At 38.0% G+C, this 18,914-nt stretch overlaps 1 protein-coding gene across 5 annotated transcripts in view; it reads left to right on the forward strand.

Annotated features, from left to right (window-relative positions):
- The window catches only part of CCDC50 (coiled-coil domain containing 50), a 60,669-nt gene extending 48,618 nt beyond the window's left edge, over nt 1-12,051 (forward strand). For 2 of the 5 annotated variants that reach the window (XM_014547781.1, XM_014547795.1), the window contains 3 exons: nt 1,612-1,688; nt 5,778-5,878; nt 9,344-12,051. In XM_014547781.1, the coding sequence (XP_014403267.1) occupies nt 1,612-1,688; nt 5,778-5,878; nt 9,344-9,363 (198 nt within the window). In that variant the 3' untranslated portion in view covers nt 9,364-12,051. The remainder of the gene's footprint in view (nt 1-1,611; nt 1,689-5,777; nt 5,879-9,343) is intronic. The other 3 variants (XM_014547787.1, XM_014547800.1, XM_014547789.1) reach the window with 2 other exon arrangements.
- The last annotated feature ends 6,863 nt before the right edge of the window (nt 12,052-18,914 follow it).

Raw genomic sequence — 18,914 nt, forward strand, 5'->3', positions numbered from 1 at the left:
TTGGATTCTTATTACCCAAGTTACTAAGAATATTACCAGTGGCATACAGGGAGCTTAGACAATGAGCGGTCAGAAAAGGTGTTTCCTTTGTAGTTCACACCGATCACCGCTCAGCCCCTGCCCAGGCCTAAAGCCTCTGACTGAGGCTTTAGGCCTGGGCAGGGGACCCCAGCTCCCTCCGGATGGTCAGCCCAATGGCTGGCTCCCCGCAGCTCCGATGGCCGGCTCTGCCCCTGCCCAGGCCTAAAGCCTATGGTTGAGGCTTTAGGCCTGGGCAGGGTTCCCCTGGCTCTGTTTGCAGGCTCGGCCCTGCCCAGGAGCCCCCTGGCTCAGGCCCTTCCTAGGCTGCTCAGGGCCCACACGGGGCCTACCTCGGAGTGACCTGGGTGCCGATACTGTTCCCAGGATGCTGGGCGCCTACATATGCAAATTAACCGCCATCTTTGTTGGGTTAATTTGCATACTCGGCTGATTGGCTGGTGGGAGTAGTGGAGTGACACCAATCTGCATGTTTCTCTTTTATTAGTGTAGATTGCGACTTAATTTGAAGTCTTGTAAGTGCTGCGTCTGCTTACCTCCGGCTCACCCACAGCCCATACCGGGAAATGCCTTCAGTCCTGGGAGGAGCAGGTGCTGAGTCAGCATGACCTCGCGCCTCCTGAGAGGGGCGGGGCCAGAGAAACACTGGCTGGCGCTGTCCCCACGGTCACCTGCAGGGCACATGCACCCGTTCCCCACAGGGATCCACATTCACATAGAAATATCATACTCAGTAGCGCACTGGAGGAAGTTTGGGGACACATTTTTCTTTTTCTTTATATTTTTATTGATTTCAGAGCGGAAGGGAGAGGCAGCGAGAGAGAAAAACATCAGTGATGAGAGAGGATCATGGATCGGCTGCCTCCTGCACGCCCCACACTGGGGATCGAGCCCACAACCCAGGCATGTGCCCTGGAATCAAACCATGACCTTCTGGTTCATAGGCTGACGCTCAACCACTGAGCCACGCCGGCCAGGCACATTTTTATAGAATAGCCCCCAATTCTTACACATGAGCTCAGTGTGAAAAGTACTGTGAAGGAGTAGGTATTATTAAGGATTATTAATCAGGAAAGTAAGAGGCAGGCCACATTTCTATCAAGTATCAGAACTTCTGTGCTGTCTAGATTTTTTAACTGGCACTGGTACAGTTTTACTCCTGGGAAAGATGCCATGAAATGGGCCTTCGTTTTCTGGTTTGGAAATCTCATCCCTAAGTCAGGTGTTCAGAAATAAGGGTAGGAGCACAAACCCGCCAGTTCTTTTCAGCTGCTGTGCAGCTATTCTGTTAATAATGGGTGGCCAGGCACAGCCGTAGGGGAGCATGTTCACCTGAGGTTAGTTAGCCCACTCACCTGACTACACTGACAGCCTCCAACATACCTCCTTTATAACTTCTTTTAAAATCTCTGAGTGATTGTATTTAAAAATATTTTATGTTCTTCAATTGAATGTAAGTAACCTGAAATCATTAAAGGAGAGTAGTGTGGCATAATTTAGATATTATCTAAACCTAATCTTTTTCTTTCTTTGTTTACTGGATGTGTTCTTCTTTTTCTTTCTTTTTTATAGCCCAAAACAGCTAAATCACACTCAAAGACAAAAGACAGTGATGAACCTCATCGCTCTAAGAATGACAGGCCTGCACGGTAAGTTGATACCCACAGCAGAGAGTGAGGACTTGACTTTTCCGAGAGTGAGGAGATGTTGTTGCCTGAGGGGCGTGTTTGTTCTTTGGGGAGGAGATCCATCCAGGCTTCTGCCATTGAGGTGATATCAAGTCTTGCAGGGTATTCTCAAACTTTTGTTTCCAGTCTTTTAAATTGAGTTTGAACAAATCAAATCAGAAAGACAGGGAATTTCACCAAAGCTGGGGCATAGAAAGGAAGGATGTGCTTTTTGTTAGGACCAGTTCTTGCCTCTGTCATCTGAACTGATGCCCTCAGCTAAGAAGAGACGAGGTTAAACTGTTTCCTAAAATCTCAGGTTTTAATTTTTTACTGAGGTTCATGATCACATTGGTGGAGTCCTGACATTTACACATGCTTAAATTCATTTTTGTGTGAGTCTCAGCATCCTAGGCAAATACTCCCTTGAGTCATTGCAGACTGTTCTAAATCCCACCAGGTCAAATGACTGTGGATGTGGGATATGTACTTTCTGACTTCTCTCAAGCAGTCTTAGGTCAGAATAATGGAGCAGCTGCTGTCTTTCCACCTCAAGTTGTCAGCCTCTAGGTCTCTGGGGAAGCAACCTTTTCTTTTTTCTTCATTGCTTTCTGTTGCTTTTCAAAAGAAAATATGATTGGAATAGGAGTAGAGAACATCCTATCTAATAAAGAGGGAATATGCTAATTGACACTCACACCATTGCAAAGATGGCGGTGCCCACAGCCAATAAGGAGGGAATATGCTAATTGACTGCCACGCCCTCAAAGATGGCAGCGCCCACAGCCACAAGATGGCGGAACCCAGTCTCCTCAGCCCCGCCTTGCCACACACCTGCCTCCAGAGTTCCCCAGTCCCCTCAGCCCCCCAGCCTCCCAGGGCCGGCCCGAGGTGTAGGCAAGCCTCAGATGTTGGCTGCCCAGCCGCCTAGGGCTGCCCGAGGCTCAGGTAACCAGGGCTGGTCGAGGCTTGCGCTGCCAGCAGTGGCAGCAGCAGAGGTGTGACGGGGCATTGTCTTCCCCTGATCGCTGGGTTGCCTCCGCCCCTGAGGGCTCCTGGACTGTGAGAGGGGGCAGGCCAGGCTGAGGGACACCCCCTCCAGTGCATGAATTTTCATGCACTGGGCCTCTAGTGAAATATAAAAAGACAATAACACTAAGTGTGACATTTTGAGAACTCTTAATTATTAGAACCTTGAATTTTGGTCCGATTTCTAATAATATATTTATTTTTAAAACGTAAGATTTATTACACTGAAAACATACACTGTTGTTGCCATTTATTGCCCACAAACTGCTCAGCTAGTTTCCTTAAAGTGAATGTATTTCGTAATCTTTAAAACCCATCCTCTATTTTTAAACTCAAGGCCTACAGAAGATAAATACCCTTTAGAAAATTTTATCAGGTTTGTAAAGCTCTTAGTGCAACAGTGGTGTAGTTTATCTAATCACACAAAATAAGTTATTCTTGTAGCTTTTAGTTAAGCACATGCCAAACAATTTTTAAAGCAGATTTTAGTACTACATGGTTTAGTTTTATTTACATCCCTAAAATATCCAAGTAAAATAACAGCTAACTAATCTGTTCTCAGTAGGTCCTTAGATGTAGGTCATGCTTTTTTTAGTCAAGTGAATTAAAATCTTTAGGGTTATTTTGCCATCTTGAAAGTCCATGGGCTCTTTAAAACAGTAATATCTTTATAGCAGATAATGTAGAACAATCAGGAATGGCCATTAAGAAGGTTTATTAAAGTTGAAAACAACTTTTTGGAATGTAATAGACACTCTTAAAAATATTTGGCATATTGTAAGAATAAATAATCAAATGAACATGTATTAAAAATGGCTCTTTTTTATTTTTTAAATTTTTATTGATTAAGGTATTACAAATGTGTCTTTATCCCCCCATTGTCCCCTCATCCCCCTAGTCCTGCCCTCACCCTCATCCCCTGTTGTCTGTGTCCATTGGTTAGGCTTATATGCATGCATACAAGTCCTTTGGTTGATCTCTCCCCCTTACTCCCACCCTCCCCTACCTTCCCTCTGAGGTTTGAGCATCTGATAGAAAAATGGCTCTTATAAATAAGTGAAAAGTTACATAAGACTAATAAAACTGAAATCTTATTTGACCAGAGAGGAACATTTATCTTTAAATATCATTTACACAAAGATCATATATATATGACAAAACAAAAATGAAGGATTTTATGTAACCTGTATGTTCCCAGTTAAAAATTAAAGCCTGTTATCTTGGTGCTGTCTGTGCAACTAATATCAGAGTGTATGCTTTCTGGTTAGAATCTATGTATTCCTCTTTCAAAATTAATGGTATTCCTGGCCGGGTTGCTCAGTTGGTTCAAGTGTTGTCCTGTACACCAAAAAGTTTCAGGTTTGATGCCCAGTTGAGGCGCATACAGGAGGCAACCAATTGATGTTTCTCTTTCATATTGATCTCCCTCTCCCTCTCCCTCCCTTCCTCCCTTTCCCTTTTTCTCTCTCTAAAATCAATAAAAATATGTCCTCAGGTGTGGATTAAAAAAAAATAGTCATAGTAGAAACGTTTAGCCATTTGTATAGAAAGAAATGGTTTCAAGGATTGAAAACCGTGGATCTGCGTAGGTCAAGATGTTTATTTCAGTGCAGCAATGATAGTAGCAGAGGGGATGCAGAGTCTCAGAGCTTGCAGCATTTATGCTCAAAAGTCAATTTCTCTGTCTAAGATTTTCTACTCTTTCTAAAGAAATAGAGAACCAGTTGGCAATCTGAATGAATTATACCACTTTGTAATTGGAAAAAGTTTCAACCCAAGTTCCAAATTCTTTTAACTACAGCATTTTATAGTGGTAGTACTACTTGGTATTTTATTTTTCTCTGTAGTTTTGAATGAAGACACAGCCACTAATACAAACCTCTGTGGCAGAGCATAGTATGGTGGTTAAGAGCACTGGTTTTGAAGTCCATGTGAGTTTGAGCCCTGTCTGCCACTTAACAATTGTGTGAACTTGGACAGATCACTTACCTCATCTTATCTAATCTGACTCTAAAATATGTGTATGATAGCTACTATGCAGGCTTAGCTTCAAAGTTAATTAATTGAGATATATTCATATAAAATCTATAGTGGAGTCCTTACTATATATATAAGTTTACATCCCTTGCTGACCTCTTGTAGATACTGAATATACAGGCGAGGCCTACCGCTTGGGGACAGGGTGAGAAATTTGAAAACACTTGCATTTATTTTTATATGACAGAGACCATTGTACCTAACTAACTGTAACTTTCCAAACTTCAGACTACTTATGCCTTCCAGATTGTATATTTAGTTCACAAAATATCCTACAACATGGTTATATGTTGACAAATCTTAACCTTATGTGGTTCCATAATTTAATGCAACATTTGAGTATACCTTTGGGAAACAATGGAAAATAAGAGATTCTATTCTTCATCTTCATTAAAGCCAAATGTTTGCAAAAATCTGTGTTACATGATTAAAATAATAAAAAGTTTAGAGCAGTACAAATTTTCCAATGTTTTTTTCCAATGTTTTCTTTTGACTTGAAAAGTTGCCAATATATGACTGCCTTTTCCTTCTCTAAGCTCTCCTTTGCCACCTAGTGGATTAAATAATTTTGCAGTAAATTTTGTGTGTTAAAACAATGTCCCTTCTCTTCCCCTCTCCTTGGTCCTTCCTTATCTTTCTTTATTACTTTCTTCATTTCTATTCTTTTCTGTCTTCCTCTTTTTCTTCGTAAAACCTGCCAAAACAAAGTAAATTTTTCATTAGGGACAGTGGTCACATCACATTAATCTTTGTTTCTCTAGTTCTTAGCATAACGCTTCACACATAATGGGTATTCAAAAATATGCATTTTTATTGAACTATGTGCATAAAAATAAAGGAACAATAAGATAAAATAATTTATCCAAGGTCATGCAACTGGCCAGGAACTAAAGTGAGAATTCTCAAACATTCTGACTTTGCATTTGTACCGAAAATGTTTTTACCATGTGATCCAATGAGCAGTAGAATTGTAGTCACCAGCACTTAGAATATCTCTAAATTCAGACCTCCCTCCAGGCCGCCACCACCTACCATGACAGATGCTGAGGATTTGGATTACACTTATTCCACACGTCATTTCTCAAAATCAGAGTCCTCTCATAAAGGTAAGAAAAATATATATGGTCAAGTGTAGGATCTTTTTAAGTAATCCTTGTGTTATGGTGGAAAAATCAAATGCTGGCTTATAGATCACTAGAGTGGAAAAATTAGTTCTCCTTCCTCTCCGCAGAGCATTATAATATTCTTCATTTAGTAAAGATAATTTTTAAAAATACAGAAACAAAACACCTTAAATTGAATGCAAGATTTTCTTATGTATTTCCATTCTCCTGCAGAGAGTTTTCATTGCTTTCATCAGATTCTTAAAGGGTAACTATGGCCACAATTTAGATTTCCTGGGATTTTTGTGTTTTAGCTTTTATTCCCATCTGCCCAAAACTCTAGTTATTGGAGTTAAAAGTACACACATGTATACACACAGCACATAAAACACTTATGCAAAAGAAAAATGGGACAAAGAAAATGAGGAAAGAATATGAGATTTAAGTTGGACCAGATCTTTAAAATGAAAGGAATGGTTGAAATGGTTGAATGTAGTTCTTTAAAGCATATGCATTCACTAAAGTGTATTTTTAAGATAGTCTAAAATGAGATAATGAAATACTTTCTTACATTAATTTCCTCATCTAAAAATGGAGGTGATTTTAATAGTATCTGTGTTGTTAGAGTCATATAAGTAAAATATCTGAAAGCAGATTGCAGTTGACTTGCTAGATATTGATGTTTATTATTTCTTATGGTTTCTTCAAAGATTTATTAGGTAATGTTTTTATTATCCTTTTCCAGATCTAACTTTCCCAAACATCTTTAACTTTTTTTTTTGCAGTCATTACAAAATTCCAATGTATAGGTGCCACTCCAAACCAATTACATAAGAATTTCAAGGGGAGGGAGGTTGCTAGTAATTGGTATTTTTTAAAGCTCTTTTGCCCCCAACCCCTCCATTCTGATAATCATCTAATGTTGAAAATAAGACAAAAGACATTATTTAAAAGATGGGATTAGTTGGACTTTATCAAAACAACCTATAAATTACAATTCCCATTCTTTGGTGGCCTTTTTACCATCCTTGGTTTAATGGGAAGTAGCTAATGATTTCTTTTTTCCTTAAACTATAAACCTGCATTACTTTTAAGGGGTATCTTTCTGTTCTCAACATATATTTAGTACATAATATTAAAATAATACATTGATTCTTTTTTTAAAAGAATATTTTTATTGATTTCAGAGAGGAAGGGAGAGGGAGAGAGACAGAAATATCAATGATGAGAGAAAAACATTGATCAGCTGCCTCCTGCATTTGCCCCACACTGGGGATCAAGACTGCAACCTGACTATGAATAGAACCATGACCTCCGGGTTCATAGGTTGACTCTCAACCAAGGAGCCACATGGGCCGGGCTACCACATTGATTCCTTATGTAAATATTTTGTAATCAAGAACAAAGAAAATATGATTCACTTGAAATACATATAAATAAAGATAAATAATTATGCTTAAGCAGGGAGAAAAACTGAGTTTCAAGGTTTATAATTTTTTATTTTTTAAAGTATTTTTAATTATAGTTGACATACAATGCTATATTAGTATCAGGTGTACTACATAGTGATTAGACATTTATTTAACTTACCAAGTGATCACCTCAATAAGTATAGTTCCCATCTGATAATATGAATAGTTATTAAAATATTATTGACTATATTTCCTGTATTGTACTTTAATCCTTGTGACTATTTTTTATAATTGCCAACTTGTACATCTTAATCCCTTTACCTTTTTCACCCAATCTCTCAACCTCCTCCCATCTTGCAATCATCAATTTGTTCTCTGGATCTCTGAGTTTGTTTCTGCTTTACTTTGTTTTTTAGATTCCACATATAAGTGAAATCATATAGTATTTGTTTCACTCTGTCAGATTTATTTCACTTAGCATAATACCCTCTAGGTCCACCCATGTTGTCCCAAATGGCGAGATTTCTTATTGAATTGTATATATGTACTACAGCTTTTTAATCTACTTGTCTATAGATGTACACTTTGGTTGCTTTCATATCTTGACTATTGTAAATAATGCTGCAGTGAATATAGGGTTATGTATATTTTTTTCAAATTGATGGTTTGGTTTCTTTGGGTAAATACCCCAAAGTGGAATTGCTCCATCTGTGGTAATTAACTTTTTGAGGAATCTCCATGTTGTTTTCCATAGTGGCTGCACCAATCTTCATTCCCACCAACAGTGCATGAGGGTTCTCTTTTCTTCCCCTCTTCGCCAACACTTGTTTGATGATTTATTGATGATAGCTATTCTAACAGGTATATGAGGTGATATCTCATTGTGGTTTTAAATTGCATTTCTCTTATGATTAATGATGTTGAGCATCTTTTCAGATGTCTATTGGCCATCTGAATGACCTCTTTGGAGAAGTGTCTGTTCAGGTCCTCTGCCCATTTTTAAATTGGAGTATTTGTTTTCATGGTGTTAAGTTGTTTGACTTTCTTATTATATATTTTGGATGTTAACCCCTTATGAGATGTATCATTGGCAAAGATTTTCTCTTCATTCAGTAGGTTGTCTTTTTCTTTTTGTTGATGGTTTTCTTCATTGTGCAAAACCTATTTACTTTGATGTAGTCCCATTTTTTTATTTTTTTTTATTTTGTTTCCTTTGCTTAAGGACACATATCCAAAAAAGAAAATATTGCTAAGAATGATATCAAAGAGTTTACTGCCTATGTTTTCTTTTAGGAGTTTTATAGTCTCCAATCTTTACATTTAAGTCATCAATCCATTTTGAAGTTATTCTTGTATATGGTGTAAGAAAGTGATGTCGTTTCATTCTTTTTCATTTATCTGTCCAATTCTCCCAACACCATTTATTGAAGAGACTGTCTTTATCCCAATGTATATCCTTGCCTCTGTTGTTATAGAGGAATTGACCCATATAACCATGGATTTATTTCTGGGGTCTCTATTCTGTTACATTGATCCATACATCTGTTTTTATGCAGTACCATAATGTTTTGATTACTATAGCCCTGTAATATAGTTTGATATCTGATAGTATGCTACCTCTAACTTTGTTCTTTTTCTCTAAGAGTTTGCTTTGGCTATTTGGGGTATTTTGTGGTTCCGTATAAATTTTAGGATTCTTTGATTTAGTTCTGTGAAAAATGCCATTGGTATTTTGATAGGGATTGCATTGAATCTGTTAATTGCTTATTTTATTTTTATTTTTTCCATAAACCTATGTTTATTGATTGCACAATGGTAAATCACTGAGCAATGAATCAAATCCTAAGAATGACATTATAACATTATTAAATTATCTATAAAAATTACTTATTTAAACTACTGTGGTTTTTTATAAGATACTGTTACAGATCAAATATATTCACATTTTTTTTCTTTTTCCCCCCTTGACCTCTCCCTACCCACCCTCACCTCCTTGCTTATTTTCAAAGATTTTTTTTTCTTAATGTTGTTTCTTCTTTTTTTCTCTCTTCCCCAGGCTTCCATTATAAGCAGTAAAAACCTACGAATCTGCCTTGAAAACGGACTCACTGTAGCAAATATTACTGGATGATGCAGAATGCATTCCACATTTATTTTTTCCTCCTATGTTTGTACTCCTGGGATTTATCCTAAAGGGTTTTTCTGACCATAAATAATTTTAATGCATTTAAAATGTTTTGGTTATTTCTGATCACTTGGGCAGTACAAGAAAATCTAGCTTCTGAATATTGACCACCTCTACACTGCTTATACTTCCATGGATACAGTGTCTAAGAGATCTATAAAATGCCATTTTTTCTTAGGTATGAAATATTGGTATCTAGGGAGTATACTTTACTTAGCAATTAGAATTTAGTGAAGATATGATCAAGGTAAATAAAACAATGTTTGGATGAAATGGAGAATAGAAGAATGTAAGAAACAGTTGTTTTGGGGTTCATTAGTATATGGTATATTAAAAGAGCCTTTTGCTTTTTGTACTTTTTAGGAAAAGAAAAAAAAATCACAACCATAAAGTATTTTAAAAAGATCATACCTGGAACAATTAAAATGTGTTATTCTGACTATAGAGATTTTGCAGATACTTATACACACCCTCCAGGGAAAATTGACCTAGATGGCATTCTCTAACACTTTCTTGCTATTGCTTCATCAATAGGTCGAGACTTCTGAAGCCTCTGGGCATTGCACATTGATTAGTATTAATTGGAAAAAATTAATTCTATAATATCCTAACTCAGGTCTGTGTAAAGTCAACTAAAAATGAAAACTTTCTATCCCTTCTCTTATTTTACATTCCTTTATATAGCCAAGGCAAGTGGAATTGAAAGAGGTGTTTATAAATGATGATTTCATCATCCTCTCTGGCCATAGATAGAAGTTTTCCTCTTGCGTAAAACACATAACAATATTTGTTGACAACCTCAAAAATATTTTATGTACTTCTCAATAAATAGATAATTCAACATCAAGTCGAAATTAATAAAGTACTTCTTTATGCATGTATTTAGTTCTACACATCGTTAATGATATATGGTCATTGGATCCTTTATACAAGACCTTAAACTCCTCTTCAAGAAATAGTCTTTGTCTAACTTCAAACCTTATGGAAATGCTTATTTTCCTATACTAGTTAGTTAACACAAATGTCAATCTCACACACAAACACACACACACACACACACACACATATATATATATACGTATATATATGTGTGTGTAATATCCCTTCAACTTGACTGCCTATAATTTTTCATGGTATGAATCTGACGTTTTTGGCATTCTAGTACGGTTTTTGTTTAGGAAAGAAATGTGTAGGTGACTAGAAAAAAGTTCGTAACCCATTCTTTTCCCATTGGGAAATGCCTTCAGTTTGCCTTATCTTTCTGGATAGACTTTAAAGTCAGGCAATATTCAGGAAAAGCTATTAAGAGTAGTTTTGAGAGTGGATGTGGGTGTTTCATTTTGAGAAGGGTCTTTAGTTTCAGAAAGTGTTTGGATTGTAAGAATTTGGGCAAAAGGTGTCTAAGAGTTAACTTTGAGGAGAATGATAAAGAAACAAAACCCTAAGGGAGGTAGTTACTTCAGAGAAATGGGGAAAGGCAAAATAACAGGACTTTGAATGGCCATGATGAAATGCATGAATAAAAGCCTTCATTTAGCCAATGGCAAACAAAATGGGGTCCTGGCCTTAAGTCCAATTGCAGAGAGGGTGGTTTCAATATCCAAAGCTTAGGCCTTGTTGACTTACATTGTTTTTTGTCTGCCCTGTGATTTTGCTTCATATTTTAAAAAGTTTTTATGGTAGCTTTAAAGAAAAAAACAATAACAGTGTTTTTTTTATTTGATAATTAAGCAAATGAGCAATATCATTTGCCATATTTTTATTTTATAAATGTTTATTTTTATATCTCATGCAATGATCAGTTTTACTTTTTAAATTCTGCATTCCTCTTGCTTCTCATGTACTTTATTCAATTGTATTTATTATTATGAAATGCTAACTGGATATATTTCCTTCAAAACTGTCAGGCCACTTAACACTTAACCAGAATGTTAGTGTTTCAACTGTCTTAGTGAGTGACCAAAGGTGATATTTCCTTTGTGACACTCAATTCAACATCTGTATTGAAAATTTGATTTTTTTAAGGTTTTTAAATGATTGGTTTTTTAGAATATTTTAATTTAACTTAATTTTTTTTATAAAGCAAACACTCTTTTTAAAGCATATCAGAGTAATTCTTTCCCTGTGAATAAGGAGACAGAAATCAAACTCAACCAGCTAAATCCTCTTATTCTCATTCAAATAATGTAATTAGCTTTGAGACTATAAAAGCAACTAACAATGGTATTTTAAGGAACTGCCAAACATTCTTCACTATATTCTCTGCTTTACACTGTGTCATTTCTATATAAATGTGGAAGCATTTATTTTTTTCCTGTTCCTACTGCTGGAACACAGGCAACTTAATTTTTAGGCCCACAATGTATTATGCTTTAATGTTGTGATGTAAACAAATGCTTCTGGCCTTGGAAAATTTTTCTGTTTCTATACCTCTGTTCTCTGGAGGCCAGGCTCTATTAGCACCAGTATTGCTGAATGAGCACAATGTGTTAAGGAGCCTTATACTGGACAGATAACAGCCCCTTCCCCCAGCCTAACTTTTGTTGTAAGTCATTGCCTAGTAGCAAAGCGAGATATGGTCAGCTTAAATGTTCTGAGTTGAAAAAAAAATTTTTTTTGATTCTAGTGTCAAACCACCATCAGCCATATTATTTTTATTGGGAGACTAGACAGTTGCTACACTCACTTTAAGAAAACACTGAGATTTTTAGAAAGGCACTTTGCATACCATCAAATTTCTGTTCCTCAAATGTCTTTACAATAACCAGCAATGAACAGTCTAATGAATGGCAAGAAAGACTATATGTCTTTTGATCATAGAAACATGTGAATTAGAAGAGAAAGATATGGATAGTTGCTCCCAGGAGGAAAACTTTTCAGAATGGCAGTGACCACTTGGATCTAGATCAACATATTCCGCAATGGGTGATATTTGGCCTTGTGTTCCATAGAACTCACAAAGAACATTATGAACTGGACCCATTTTCCCTTTTCTTCTCTACTGTGGCCTGAAGCCGAACTTGGATGATGAATATTGATTGCTGACTTTGACCATACCTTTCCCTCAATATCAGGACTTTCTGGTGTAAAAATAATGAACTTTTAACTGATAATTATTTTTATTTTAATACTGTCAAATATTCTTTAAATTTGTCTTGTGCCAACTTGTTCTTTGGAAACACCTGTTATAATATGGTGCATTCAGTTTACCATAGAGCCTTGATTTTTAATGAGTGTTGCCTTTGTATAAAAACCACTTTGGGGAATATCAAGATTATTTATTTATTCAGTGATAATTTCCTTAAAAGCTAACTGTGGTGATTGGCTGTAAGATCTTCAGCCAAGTAAAGGAACAAGTAATCAGCTTTTGGGGGGACTGAGAACAGAATAGAACTTGCATTCAAAGACTTCTTTCCCTTTTGGGAAAACAGCAGTTGTGTAGGGAATGGTCACGTGGGAAGTGAACACGAACACTGATCAGTTAGACTCCCCTGTACATAGTGTGCCACAGTTGTGTAGGGAATGGTCACGTGGGAAGTAAACACTGATCAGTTAGACTCCCCTGTACATAGTGTGCCATATTCTGATAGCATTGGCTTTTTAGAAACAATCATAAAAAAATAAAAACCTGTTCTTTTAGCTAAAAGGAAAAAACAGGTTTTTAAAGTACTTTGTTCATTCCTTACTGCTCTTAGTCAGAGAAGTGACTAGATAAATGGTCCCATTTTCTCTTCACATCTGGTGGTGCCTGTGAGTCTTAAAGCCATAACTGCTTATCTTCCTATTGATAGAATCCCGTTTTCCCCTTAGCCCACAATAGGTAATATGGGCAGGGAGAAGCAAACTGGAGACTGTCCTGATAAAGCTGCATGAGGCACAAAGTCATCCAAATTCCTAGTGGAAGAACCTTTGCTCCCTGATCATTACAGGGATGAGTCAAGGCTGTTGTTGCGCTTGCCATTTAACTGTTGTTGGAAATGTTGAAATTTAATTGTGGAGAAGTCAAGAAGGAAGAGGTAAACTGGGACAATCTCACTTCTACAGTCACTTTTCTGATGAGACCTGCACTTTATGTCAGCAATGTCTGAGGAGCAGTATTGCCTTAAATTAATTTGATTCCAATCGAGGTCAGAGTATTGTACTTCTTAACATGTAAATGACTGTCAACTCTCCATTGAGATATAAAATTCACAGGTGATCCCCAAACATTTTTGCCATGAGGAGCTTTGGACCTCCTTCCACTGAGCTATGGGTAACCTATACACTGACAGGTAGATACATCATTTCATTTCAAGTTGCCTCTCTGTCTGTGGATGAGCAGTGGCATGATCAAAAAGGCTGGTAGAAGTTCCAGGCCAGATCCTTCAGGTTATCACTTCCTGAATAATTGGGAGTTGACTGTCTTTCCCCATTATGACTATGTAGAAGGTATTTCTAAAGGTTCTATTATGCATTGAAGTCAATTCATTATTGTTTTATAAGAATTTCATCAACACTCTTATGTATTGAAATGCATACTGTTAACAACAAAAAGAGAAAACTGAACAAAATAGAGACCTTTACTTGAAATTGGAGATTTATTGGTGTGAAGAATCTTCTGGTTTATTTCTTTTAACAGAAAATTTACCAGGAAGACTTCTGCTATCATAGGGAAGACACCAGAGTTTTTTTTAAAGGTTATTTCTGATGCCACAAACACACATAATCATCTAAATAATCATGTTGGTTTGGAAATACCTAGTCCTAAAAACCACTCTTTCCCTTATAAATTTGTGAAAACTGCCTAGAAACATGTTCCTAGTAGATTTAGTATGCATTTGTGTATTTTCAGCAAACTAGAAATGTTCTTTTCCTTTTGAGTACCTCTTCATTGCATAGGGAGCCAGCACTACGCTGGTTTTAGCATTTCAGATAAGGACAGAATTAATTGTATAACTCAGTGCCCCATTACTTATTGCTGAGGTTCACGTGTAAAGAATAGAAGAATTGAAAGACAGTTTGAGTGACATTTCCTTCACAAAAGAGGAAGGATTAAAAACAGCGAAGAAGTTGAGAATATCCTGTTACTCATCATATGCTTGGGATATGTTTTTGTTGCACTGAATTTCAGACCATCATTGCTAAAATAGCTTCTAGCTGTTAAATTTAGTAAGAGGGTTTTTGATGTCACAATATTTTTAGAATTTCTGGTTGAATTAGTCTCTGAAGTCCCTGCAGGTTGTAACTTCAACTCTTGCTATAAACCGAAAGTCCACTGCCCTTCCTCAGAAATAGCTGTATTTTTCATCTGCCTCTTCAGGGCAACCCAATATTTATTTCATGAAGTATTGTAAATAAGGATGAGGTATAGTGGGAAGATAGCATATAAAAGTGATGATCCAAAATGAGAATTCTCTGGAATGGTGTTTTCCTTACGAAGAATCCATCCCAGCACAATATTATATTTTGAAAGGTGCTGAATTATAAAGTACAGGAGAGCTCATATAAATCAAGTTGCTCAGGAAATGTGAGGTGGTGCTGTCATTTGTCTTACAATTTGGAAGAGTGCTCTTTTGAGAGAGATCCTGCATGGTACCCAGGCATTTTCAGATTCATTGGTAAGAAACCTTTTGACATTGTAAATATGTTTAAACTTGTGAGACGTTATCCCAAGTGCTGGTCAGTTTGTATCCAAGCCCCAGAGAGAACGTCAGCTTTAAAATAGTTGTTCCATGGAACTGAACAGAACCTTGAGGAAAGACAGTCACCTGAGGCCACCTCAAACAACCACATGCCTATCTAGAGATTCAGTGAAACTGTGAGGGACTCTTCTGTGAATGCCTTAAAGGTGATTGATGATGGCAACTGGTGGGTATGTATTCACCCGTCTGGACTAGGCTGATGGAAACAGTCTATTTTAATTCACCTTCACACAGCACAAGTCGTTCCTGCTCATGACCTCATCGAGGAAAACGAGAAACATGGTGCTGGTGACTTCCATGTGTATAGGGAGGTTGAGGTGGGAATGTCATTTTGGACTCTCCAGTGCTCAAGCCTCCCTTAAATGCCACTTACATGTCTATATTAACTCATCTATGCAAGCTTGTGTTTTTATGGTTTGTTTTTGACACCTATGTCCCATCTGATTCTTTAAACATCAGGATTAACATCAATATTATGAATAATTTTTAAGCCAAAGCATTGTATAAGTCTGCGTGCTTGTTTTCCTGGATGGTCTGAAGCAAATACCATTATTGTCCTTTTCTCTGAATAAAGTCATCCATTTGTTAAGTCAATGGTCTCTGACTCATATTTTCTTTATTGCCTTCAAGGACTTGGGAAGTTCTGCGAGTATTATTTGTTTCCTTCCTAATATATCTTTGTTTAATTATAGTAAAATGTTATCTTACTCCAGATCCATCCACTTTCTGTAACCACCTATAACATGGTACTGATGTGCAGTACATTGTAATTCTCAACAAATACACCCAAGTCTAAAATTGGTTAGAAAAGTGGCTTTGTTTTGTGTGGTAGTGGCTTAGCTGATGTATTTGGGGTGGAGGGGGGCAGACAAAATATGTGGATGTTCATACAATAATCTAAACAAACAAGGACACCATAAGTGCAACAACTTAGTCTCTACCACACATGACATTCATGGATTTTAAAAAGAGATATTAATAACAACTACCATTTAATATTACCTTTATAAGGATTGTTTATTTATTTGGCTTGAGAGAATAACCATGCTATGGAAGCTGATTCTGCAGAAATTTAGCAGGTTACTTAAAAATAAGATACTATTTTCAGTGACTATTAAACTGATTTTTTTAAATATATATTTTATTGATTTTTTACAGAGAGGAAGGGAGAGGGATAGAGAGTTAGAAACATCGATGAGAGAGAAACATCGATCAGCTGTCTCCTGCACACTCCCTGCTAGGGATGTGCCTGCAACCCAGGTACATGCCCTTGACCGGAATTGAACCTGGGACCCTTCAGTCCGCAGGCCGACGCTCTATCCACTGAGCCAAACCGGTTAGGACTAAACTGATTTTTAAAGAGGTCACTCATTACTTCCAGATCCTCCAGGCTTCTCTTCTCTGGCCAATGTTACAGGGAATCTAACTGATCTCTATGATATAGTTATTCCATACATCACAGCCAGATGCCCAAGGGGCACCCATGATGTGCAAGGGTTATTTTATGTAAAGTTTGTGTTAATTTCAGCCTTTAGTTTCTAAAGAATTACTAGATGAAAGTTACCAATGATAAAAGTTGACACATCTAGAAACCAATTTAAAAAATTAAATATGTAATTAAGGTAGCTCCCTTGAATCTGTGGCAGGAGGCACCTAATATGACTGGATGGATATTGTGGATACTACGGAGTTGTAAGTGTGGAAAGGTAGCACCCTAGAAAGTCTCTCCTTAAAAAAGGCAGCCAGGAGAGCATTAGACACCCACCTAAACTTTGGAAATGTGGAGAAGGCTGTAAGCACACTTTGGACTACCACTGCAAGTCATAGTATAGGGGTTTGAAGACAATTCCACTCCATTTCAAGGGCGGAAAGACCACTTGTTTTAATTATTTCTAGGACATAAACTAAAGACCACCTAATTCCGTGTCCTAAAGGAGTTTACTTGAATTAAGGATGTCTGGGCTTTGCTATAAACTTGCTTCAGGACCTTGGGACACCACTTAGCCTCTTACCTGGGTTCTTTTACTTAAACACACACTGCAGGGAGAGCTGGTGATCCCTAACTCCAGCTCTAATGTTCTAGGATTCCTGTTCCCAAGGGCTGCTAGGTTTTTTAAGATGCTTTGCAAAGAGAATAGCCTCATACACTCCTGGGGCCTGGAAAGTCCCAAAGACTTCCTAGGCATTTATTTGTAAGATATCATTTCTGACCTTGTATTTTATAAAACATTTTTTGTTTATTTTTGACAAAAAATGTCTTTGTACAAACCGATGCTTTGATGTATGTATACATTGTGAAATGGTTACCACAAACTGCTTAGTTTCCTCTTGGTGTGTGTATGTGAGACACGAGATTACTCTCTTAGCAAATTTAAAGTTTATAATGAATGCATTATTATAACTAGTCACTGTGCTGTACTTTAGTTTCAAAAAAACTTACTCATAACTGAAAGTTTTGTACCCTTCGTTGCTCTTTTGTTCCTGATTGCAATATTCTGCTATTCCTAGCATCACACCCAGCATATTGCCCATAACTTATACATGTTCTATTAATCAATATTTGTCTGTTCCCAAGCTTCAAATGTGAGCCGCCTCCATCAAAAGGTCTTTGAATGTTCTTGTGAATTCTTGTACCTCCAACTAGTATATCTTGCTTTCATACTCTCAAAACACGTTTCTTACCAATTCCTCTGCCTAATTATGCATGTTGGGCCATGTTAATCATGACATGCCTTAATTAAGCCTGCCACACTTGCTTATTTGATGTTATGACTTACCTGATCTGTGCCCTTCTGAGCGGTGCTCTCAGTGCCTGCCTCACTTTGAGGAAGCCCTTCCTGCTGACCTGCCAGGCTCCTGCCCTCAAGCCCCCCACCAGATCTTGGGGGTTCTCACACACACAACTGGGGACATCACAGTGTGGGTGTAAGTGTATAAGTCTGCAGGTATAGCTAACGTTGGCTTTAAAGATGTGTATATAAATGACAATGGATTTTTCTGGCCTGGAGAGGTGAGTACGAAGTGGTATATATCAATTTTTCCCTTTATGGGTCATGCAAAAGGTATCCAAAAGGTGTCAAGTCTTAAGAAAATTTCCTATTTCTCTGTTTTCACTTTAATTTCTGTTCTTTATTATTTCCTTCTGCTTGCTTTGGGTTTATTTTGGCCTTCTAGATTCTTGAGGTAAGAGCTTAGATTATTAATTTAACTAGAGGCCCGGTGCACAAAAATTTGTGCACTCGGGGGCGTCCCTCAGTCTGGGCTGTGCCCTCTCCCAGTCTGGGACCACTCGGGGGATGTCCACCTGCTGGCTTAGGCCCGCTCCCCGGGGGGTCAGGCCTAAGCTGGCAGACATCCCTCTGGCAGCCCAGGAGCCCTGAGGGGATGTCCACTTGCCAGCGGGGACCAGGCCTAAGCTGCAGTCCGACATCCTTATTGCTGCTGAGGAGGAGGGAGAGGCTCCCGCCATCAATGCTGTGCTGGCAGCCATCAGCCTGGCTTGTGGCTGAGCAGAGCTCCCCCTGTGGGAGCGCACTGACCACCAGGGGGCAGCTCCTGCATTGAGCCCCCTGGTGGTCAGTGTGTGTCATAGTGACCAGTCATTCCCATTCGTTCTGCTGTTAGGGTCAATTTGCGCATAACCCTTTTATTATATGCCTGGTGCATGGGTGGGGGCTGGCTGGTTCGCCCTGAAGGGTGTCCTGGATCAGGGTGGGGGTCCCGCTGGGGTGCCTGGCCAGCCTGGGTGAGGGGCTGAGGGC

This window comes from Myotis brandtii, unplaced genomic scaffold, assembly GCF_000412655.1.
Source record: "Myotis brandtii unplaced genomic scaffold, ASM41265v1 scaffold1135, whole genome shotgun sequence".
In the NCBI taxonomy this organism is placed as follows: Eukaryota; Metazoa; Chordata; class Mammalia; order Chiroptera; family Vespertilionidae; genus Myotis; species Myotis brandtii.